The 9,531-nt window shown below is 37.9% G+C and overlaps 1 protein-coding gene across 3 annotated transcripts in view; it reads right to left on the reverse strand.

Moving 5' to 3' along the window:
• The window catches only part of DAAM2 (dishevelled associated activator of morphogenesis 2), a 311,847-nt gene that overhangs the window by 36,517 nt on the left and 265,799 nt on the right, over positions 1-9,531 (reverse strand). For all 3 annotated transcript variants that reach the window (XM_042452668.1, XM_042452654.1, XM_042452662.1), the window contains 3 exons: positions 4,920-5,004; positions 2,901-3,007; positions 513-601 (listed from right to left, as the gene is read on the reverse strand). In XM_042452668.1, coding sequence (XP_042308602.1) covers positions 513-601; positions 2,901-3,007; positions 4,920-5,004 — 281 coding nt within the window. The remainder of the gene's footprint in view (positions 1-512; positions 602-2,900; positions 3,008-4,919; positions 5,005-9,531) is intronic.

A 9,531-nucleotide genomic window follows, 5' to 3' on the forward strand; every position in this document is an offset into this window, starting at 1 on the left:
GTACAGCATCCTTTCAAAAGTTCTGTCTCTCACAATAAATCACTTCTGATCCTGGGGCACTCAGAACATGAAGGGAAACACCAGAATAAATATGTTTATTTGTCACGTACCAATTTTGGGAAGATGTTCTTCCAAGATACAAGAGTATCACTAAAGATGTTTTAGTAAAAAATGTAAATAGCTAGGGTGAAATCTGCAGAAATTTTGTGATTCTTATTCTCAGTACTAGCCATGAATTTATGAAATCAGTATGTGCTTCAGCTAGCCAGAAGCAATAGGAAGCAGAAATCTTCTGGTATTTGTTTTCAGGAAAGATACAACTGGGCACACAGTAGCATCCTGTTCTGGTTAATGACAGACAGGGCCTGACTATCCCTTGATATAAGGATATACATTAAGATTCCTGCTTAACATATGATAGTTGCTTTTAAATGATACTTCACTGCAAACTGTCTGTAGTGAAGTTTCATATCAGTGCTATGATGCTTTTTTTTGTGGCGGCCTCAGCTTACCTTCCACTTTTGGCTTGGCTTCTGCGAGCCTCTCTGGAAACTTCTTCTTAAAGAATAATGCTTGAAGTCGCTGCTGATAGTGATCAATCCTGAAGGAGAGAGAGCAAAAGACTTGGATTAGACATCAATGACATTCTTATGACAAAGGAGAGCAACCATGAGCCTAACTCATTTTTATACAAAGCCTAGTCCAAGAGCATATTCCTGGTACAGGTTGCGTCTCCCTTTTCTGGAATTCAAAAATCCAAAATATTCCAAAATTCAAAATTGTCAACTTGGATGGCTGAGATAGTGACACCTTTGCTTTCTGATGGTTCAATGTACACAACTTTTGTTTCATTATTTAAAATATCTTGTATAAAATTATCTTCAGGTTATATATGGGATATTTATTAAGGAAGGTCAAAGAAGAAAATGCAAAGGCAGTTTTACTGCTGAACATAAAGAAAATAAACCAAAAAATTATTATTGAGGATCAACATAAAACTCAGCCTAAGAGGAAATCAAGGAAGAAATCAGAACAGTTCAAGAGTTCCTGTACCTTGGATTAAACACTGATCAGAGCGGTGATTACAAACAAGAAATCAAAAGAAGACTAGGAATGGGAAAACCAGCTATGAAAGAACTAGAAAAGATCCCAAAGAGTAAAGACATACAATTGAACACTAAAGTCAGAACAGTACAAGCCATTGTATTCTCCATCACCACATATGGCTGTGAAAGCTGGACAGAGAAGAAAGCAGATAAAAAAGTCAATTCATTTGAGATATGGTGCTGGAGAAGAATGCTGAGGATATCATGAAGAGATCAAGCCAGAAATCTCCCAGGAAGCCAAGATGAGAAAACTAAGGCGGGTTACAGACCGCCAAAAAGCGGCGGTCTGCTGATGCCGCCAATTGCAGCGTCCGGGAACCGCAGCAGCCAAATGGCGCAGTTCCCGGACGCTGCAAAAAGGAGCACGAAAATCGTGCTCCTTCCTGCATCCTGGACGCCGCAAGTGCCGAAGCATGCACTCGCGGCGTCATTTCTGGGGTGCAACGTGTGGACGCAGCGCATCCGCTACGTCAAGATGGAGGCGGCTGTGTGGAACGGCCACCGCCATTTCATACGGACTCAGTCCGTACTAGGGTTAGGGGCATCTGGAAGAGACTGAGTCCGTGCTAGGGTGCCCATTTGTAGGGCCCAAGGCTGTAATATTTTGACCACATCGTGAGAAGATATGACTCACTAGAAAGGACAATAATGCTATAAAAGGTAAAGGGCAGTTGAGAGAGAGGAAGACCACATAAGGTGGATAAGCTGAATTAGGGAGGTCACGGCTCTGAGTTTACAGGGCCTAAGCAGAGCAATGGAGCATAGGGGGTCTTGGAGGTATCTCATCCACAGGGTCATCATGGTTCAGGGCCAATTTGTGGGCAATACAGTATACAAAAACAACAATACAGTGGTACCCCGGGATACGAAAGCACCGCCTTACGAAATTCCCGGGATACGAAAAAATCCCATAGGAAAAAACTATTCCGGGTTACGTTTTTTTTTCCGGCTTACAAAAAAATTTTTTGGTGCTTTTCGGCGCTTTTTCGCATGAAATCGCGGCTTTTAGCGCTAGCGCCTATGGCTTTTTCGGGTTGCGAAATTTTTCGGGTTACGAAGGGCTCCGCGGAACGGATTAATTTCGTAACCCGGGGTACCACTGTATGCATATAAGTTGTATACAAAACAAATGAATTTCATGTTTAGGTTTGGGTCCCATCTTCAAGATATCTCATTATGTATATGCAAATATTCCAACATTGAAAAAAACAACCCTAAATCCCAAAGTCTTTTGGTTGCAAGCATTTTGGATAAGGCTGACTCCACCTGTACTGTTGAATTATGGCTGGCTTTAGAATATCATTATATTTATTTTTCTTTACAGTAACTTCTATGCTGTTGGATTCTATGCTGTTGAATTCTATGCAGTGTTGTTTCTCACAGAATATGAGAAACAATACTGGACATTTTGCTTTGGGCACAAGGACCAATTATAGCAAACTGCAAAGGATTACCATTTTACTGAAGGAAGTATTGAGGCTGTGGATTAGGAGGAAATAACAAAATAAAGCAATGGGAGTCATCATATGTAGAAAAGGGAAATGAAGAAGCCTTCAGATGGATAAAAATAGATGTGACCTGCTCAACTTTGTTGCAAAACAGAAGTTCCTGCAGAATTGGATCATCAGTAATTGGCAAAAGGATTTCTTGACCTTACCCTGAAAAAGTACTTTCAACTTCCACTAAGTATGAATGGAACATACAACAACTTAAAGTTGAAATGCGAGAGACCTTGATTCCATTCCTCCAATATCTTTCACATACATGCCCAAAGATGCAGACACACATATATACCTGCTCATTTCATATAGGAAGCGGTCTGCCCGAGCCATGCGGTCAATTTCATGCTTATGTTCCTCCAGCAGGTCGATATCACTTTTCTCTGGAACAAACTTTAATAGCTGCAAGCAAAGAGGTGCAAAGAAAACATTAACATACATGCATATGTGTGTGCGCACATGCATGCACGCATGCACGCACACACAAGAGCAACTAACAGTGTTGCTGCAGCACAATGTGTTGCTCTGAATTCCCTCTGTGAGTATACACTGAAAACACCAAAGCTGCAGTTATAAAAGTGACATCTTTGAAACATCTGGTTGCTGCTCTGCCTTTATTCTCCCGTCTGTGACCTCATTAGATACTTTTAAATTCTATATAGGATTTCCCATTTCTAACAACTATTGGCAATGTACTTTGTTGACATTTAATAAAGAACTTCTTTAATGGCCAGAAGCATTCCAGAGGGATTGCTGATGCAAATGAAGTATTAAAAGTGTTGGTTCCACACACCTACACTACACACAAGGTTGTCAATATCCCCTCCCCAGATAGTTTTGCTTCAGAGAGACAATGAATAACCAGAAAGATTTCTCAGTAAAGACTGAACTTCACGAACTGAACTTTTTTTAAAAAATACTCTATGACAGTTTTTTTAAGCTATCTGGTGGGAGGAATGCTTTCCCATGACCATGGGAGCACAGACACACCAGTACTGCACCATTATTCAAAAAACCTCCTGCAGAAACACCAGACAATGTGTCTGCTTTTTATGCTCTCCTACTTTCCCCAATGGAGCAGTTTCAATGCTAGTATCCCATAGACAAGATAATAGTAGCAGAGGGAGCTATCACTGCTAACAAAAAGTGAAAAACAGGGCATAGAAATGCTCTCAGCTAAGATAATATGCACAATGTGGAATATCTCCCTTTGGAATTTCTGGAATATGTATTTATTGAAGCAGGTTTATATCCAACTTTTCAATTTTAGTTTTCAGTACCCAGGTTGACACTGCAATATCTAGTGATAAATACAAATTCCACTTTATTATATTATGTTGCACTGGCAAAATCATGGCACAGGTTAGATCCATATCAACATATACACCCAGACACATCAACTGAACGCAGACAAATTTTCTGCAGATGGGAGAGCGACAGGGGTGGGGTAGGGGTTAAAATCATGCACAATGAAGTGTAACTGTAGAGAATAATGATTTATCTAAGGCCAATTAATTAATGGATGAGGTGAAATCAGGTAGCCTTCATTCTTTGATCAATACCCAACCTTATACCAGCTCTGGACAACATACTAGTTACCTAAAATAACATTTGTTTCCTTCCCCATCCCACAGGTCTCCATAATTCTCCATAATTAGGCATATAAAGAATACTTGTCAATTTTCTTGTCAAAATGTTGCATAAAGAAAATAGTATCTTTTGTGCAAATGATACTGTATCTGCCTAAAGCTGTTATGTTGCCAAAAAAGTCTCAAAATGAACAAAATAGCTTTTTAAAAGTGTAAAATACTTCCCATGAGACTGAAATCTTTCAAAATTCTTTGCTTTTGCATGCAAGGAAAAATAAACAAAGTTGTACTGTACATCTCTACCAATAACCTTACTCTTTTTCATTTTTCAGACTCAGAGCTAATCTCCTATTCTGCTGCAATATGAAGACAATATCATTATTTGTATTTAATACATTTTAGATACCTTTTAAGACTACGGTCTCCCCAAGGAAGCTGTACCTGATATCAGCACAAACCATCATTATTAACAGGTGAACAATAGTGAAGATTACATTTCACTCTGAGAAAAATAGTGGAATTGATATCAGGAGAATGGTTAGAGTAGTTAAATTTTCTTATTCACATTATGACATTCTAAAGCCAAAATCAAATGCATTCAAAACAAAATATCACTCTGAAGTTATAAGCTAATCAATTTGATGTCACAAGTGATAAAAGGTACTGTGTGCCTTCCTTTTACCATTACAGTTGGCATTTCTAGTTGCCCTCACAAAACTGCTCACCTGCTCCAGCATATCTTTAGCCAAATCTTCTTCTTCATCCATTTTCAAGATTGCTTGTCGGATTTCTTCATTGGATAGTTTCAACCTTTAAAAATATAAAAATTGCTCCATTGTTTTATTTGCCCAACTAATTTTAAAAAGTCTGAAAGTTTAGTCAACATGTTGTTGAAAAAACTACTGTGATTCAGAATATGGCCCTATTCAATTTGGATCATTTTGGAGGCTGTCTGATTTAACTTGGATCTGAACCTTGGTTCAGAAATGTAGATCTTCATGCTCCCCCATAAACCATTGCTAGAAATCTGTACTGCATTTATTGTGCAGTCACAGACCATCGAAACATGAAACAGCCATTATACTAAACCCAACGAAAAAAATATACAATAGAAAACAGGAGAAGCAGCTGGTCAAAAAGTTATTTAAAATCTTAAAACACAATAAACATAGTGTAACTAAAAGGATATATATATATATATATATATATATATATATATATATATATATTACATGCAGGTTTTAATACTATTTTAATGAATCTTAGCTTTGTCATTGTTTGTTGGAATTCACTGCCATAGTATCTCCATGAAAAATCATGCTTGAGAAATTCCAGACTCCCCCCCAAAAAGGGGGGTGAGGTTTTGATAACTTCCCTTTTACTTGGCAGAATGAAATGGTATTTATAGGGATTGTTGCCCCTTCTGAGGTGATTAATCCCAAAGAGATCATATTTCAGACTAATAGATAAGCAGAGTTTTGTGCAGGAACAGCCTTTATGATCTAGTGTTTTTCACAAAAGCAAACACATCTCTCTTTTGTGGACAATTACGAATGTTCAAATTAAGAATCCTGCAAATTTGAGAGATGGGGCAGCAGAACAGATTGAAAGGAAGTATTAAAATTTGGGAGTTTGCTTCTTTTTACTCCTCTGCTCGATTTTTTAAAAAGGCAATTTGAATGAAAATGACATGCATCATAGATGCTTCTCTAGGCAGGAAACCTGCAGTATTTCAGAAGGACAGCTCTAGAGTCTAGGGAGTTATGATGAATGAAAAACAGTTTAAAACCCCATTTTTTTGTTTTCTGTTCATCTGGCACCCAAGTCACAGTAAGTGCAAAAGATAAACGGGCTTTTGTTTTCTGGTCCATTGGCAGTGAAACATACATCATCCCCTGGGTAGATGATAAATGTGGAACTTACAGTAGCAGAGCCAGGACATCCAGGATTTTCCAAGCATAGAGTCAATGTTATTCTCTCCCAGGTAACAAGCAAATCCACAGCAAATGTCTTTTAAAAATTCTACTCTTGTGAGAGAAAACTATCATAAAGCACTCAGTGTTGTACTATTTTATTTTATCCCTCACCATAGTCCTACAATATTGTACTTCAAGCCTGCATATTTTTTTTTCTTTAGCAGCTCTTCCTAAGCAGTGAAGCTGAAGAATCTGGATTAAAAATGGTTCACACTGATTAAAATCTAGAGCTGCCAATCACAAAACCACTTTCTCTCTCTCCTCATGTAGTTGCTACCAAGTCCAGACCAGGAGTTGGAGAATGCAGTCCATACCCCACATGCAACATCAGGGCCTCCAGTGTCTGTCCCCAGCACAACTGTTTCCTCAGCACTCCCCATTATTAAAACAACTCTCAAACCTTCTAGTTTGAGGCACAAGGGGGAATCCTGCAATTTCCACCCCTTTTAGATGTTGGGGGGGGGGGGCATTTTTCAAAACTGAAAGTGACTTCAAGTTTTTTTGAGGGGAAACATCCTAGGCCTAATAGACTGGGTGGCACTAAAGCATATTAAAATTACCTCTACACCCTCCAGGAATAGACAGACTTTGTAAGTCAAACATTTGGAGAGGCATTGAGTGAATCTAGTCATCTGAATTCAGCATGTACAATAAAGCCTCAATATCTCTAGAAATTACTGTCTCTGCTTTAAACAAACAGCTTGAGGTAAAATGTTATCTTCTTTTTTTTTTAAATATATACTATCCGTGTTTCCAAGTTCTTCCAAACTGCTAATGAATTTTGGGAAGTGTTCTGATTCAAATTCAGCCCATTTCACAAGAGTCCTCTTTTGACTCAAAGTTTCCTGGTCTGTCCAAGTCAAGCCAATCTAATTCTAGGTTCAGGATCTATTCAAATCCACAGTACACCACTAAGAGTGAAAGCAAGAACAGCCACTGGGGGTAAAACGCATAGCAAATGAAGTTCCTATGAACGGCTTGCCATTTGCATCCACATTTGCACATATATGTTTTCATTTTGATGACTGGATATGTGAATTTGGCAGCCTGAAGAAAACATCAGTGGAAACAAACATGAATACTAACCACTGGATGTTTCAAAGTCTAATTTATATCTCTTTACAGGAGGTAAAAACACACTAAAAACGTACCAATAAAATGCTCCCTGGACAACAGCCATAGAGAAAAAATTTAGAAGAAATCCATAATTTCTATTGCCTTCTGTATGGCATCATGTTTTTGGAATGGTGAATAAACACATATCAATCCTTTCCAGACAGGAAACAGTACTAAATCTGAGATATTTAACAATGCCCAATATAATCAGCATCTGGCAATTAAAATATGAGAAATTTATATTACAAAATACGCTACTTAACTTTAGTCAGATTCTTCTAGCTATTCAGAAACAGAAGAACAAATCTGTGCACTCCTCTAATGTATAGTTTGTTAATCACTGCCTGAATTCAAAGGGTAAAACCAGAAGACAAGCCATATCTGGGACCTTATGCTTTGTTGCAACTATACAGTGAAGCATAGCATCAGCCTCTCAGAGATGTTACTATTTCTCTTATGTTGTCATTTTTCTTCATCTAAATATAAATGCACATGTGGCTGTGTATGGAAAAATGTAATTCTCATCCTTCCAAATGGCATCAGTTTTAGTGGAGAAGCCAAAAGCTGAATAGGCTTCCTCAGACACAAATTTTAAAAACATTAAGTAAGACACCAAGGGAAAAAATGTACTAGTCCTGGTTACAGTAGTAAGTTCTGTAGCCTCACTAAGTTTTCAGTATTGAAGTCCAATAGCTTTGCACTTTGTTCAGTTACCCTGATTTAAAATGCTCAAAGGTGTAGTGTAGAAAGCTGAGTGTTTGTGTATATGTGCCCAGCAACATCTGTCTCAAGGGACATGTCCTCCTGTAATACAGAATTTCAGGACCCAATTTAACATGGCCACTTTGAAGTTTAAAGGGGTATACATGATACCTGTAGGTGTGCCTCTGAAAGATTTCTGCAGATCCTATTAAATCTCATTATGCTGGCCTAGCACACCATGGCTTCCATCTCAGAGGAACAGTCCAATAACATGCGGCAACCCACACCCCCACAAATGTGCTATTCACACAGAGTTAGGAGCTGGATGAGCAACTGTGCCAAAGGGCTGTTAATCAAGTATTCTCATTGTGCTTTTTTTTTCCAAGGCTTCTGATTAACCATGCAGTAGATCTTAAAATAGCCTACAGTAACATAAAGCAGATGTGTTGCTTTTTAAGCAAAAACAGGTGTACTGGTTGAACAGCAACCTAAAACAGATCACTAAAATCTTTCCACTGAGGGCTGAAGGAAGACGACTGCTTGGGAGGAGGGCACTATTAGTTGTAACGCAGACACTACATTAAAATGTGGGTTATGGCCAGAAGAGACATACTAAATAAGGAATATCACATTGGTGGATACGTATCAGCATTGATTTTCCAATGGTCTAATAACAACCAAATAGAAATTTATCTCAATGGCATAAATACCAAAAAACCTAAGACAGCATACCTAATTCACATCTTTTTAAATTGTAAACCTTATGGCAGGTAATTGCCAAATTAACAATTTGTAAGCCACTCTGAGAGTATTTCTGAAGAGTGGGGTATAAATACAATAAATAATAAAATTCAAACAAGATCATTTCTGCTTACTATTTATTTACCAAAACTATGAAATCACAACCAAGCTAAGCATTTCTGCTGATGACATACAAAGGCAGAAAGGTGTAAAATAGTATAGAACTGATGGTCACTTGGTCCAAAAATATCCTTCAGCAAGGAACATATTGCTCCCTAAACCCAAAGATAACATTAAACATATTTAAAAGTCAAAATCTATCCTTGCAAGGATCAGTGTGAAGGTCTAATAGAGAACATTAAGCACGTTGAGGCTGAAAATGCTAAGAATGCTTTTCTCACTCTAAAACCCAATCCTTTCCACAGTCAGATTCTCAACCATGGGAACAATTCTGTACTTAGTCCTATCATCCTCAGAGGCATTTCTGGTGGAAACACAGATCAGGTCCTTCTCTGTGGCTGCTTCCCTTTCCTGCTAGTTCGCTCCTGGCTGTCTTTCTGTCAATAGAAGACTTTTCTACTCCAATAGTGTTTGGGGAACTTCCTGTTTATTAGGAAAGGATTTTAATAGCATGATATACTATTGCTTTAAATAGATAAATGACACTTTTAACAAAACCTTTTCTGTTTTCATTTGTATTTATTTTAAATTTTGTAAGCCACCTTGAGTTTCATTTCTGGAGAAAAACATGATGTAAATCAATAATAATAACAATAATAACAACAAGCTTAGAGTCTTGAAA

Source organism: Sceloporus undulatus, chromosome 1, assembly GCF_019175285.1.
Source record: "Sceloporus undulatus isolate JIND9_A2432 ecotype Alabama chromosome 1, SceUnd_v1.1, whole genome shotgun sequence".
NCBI classification, from domain to species: Eukaryota; Metazoa; Chordata; class Lepidosauria; order Squamata; family Phrynosomatidae; genus Sceloporus; species Sceloporus undulatus.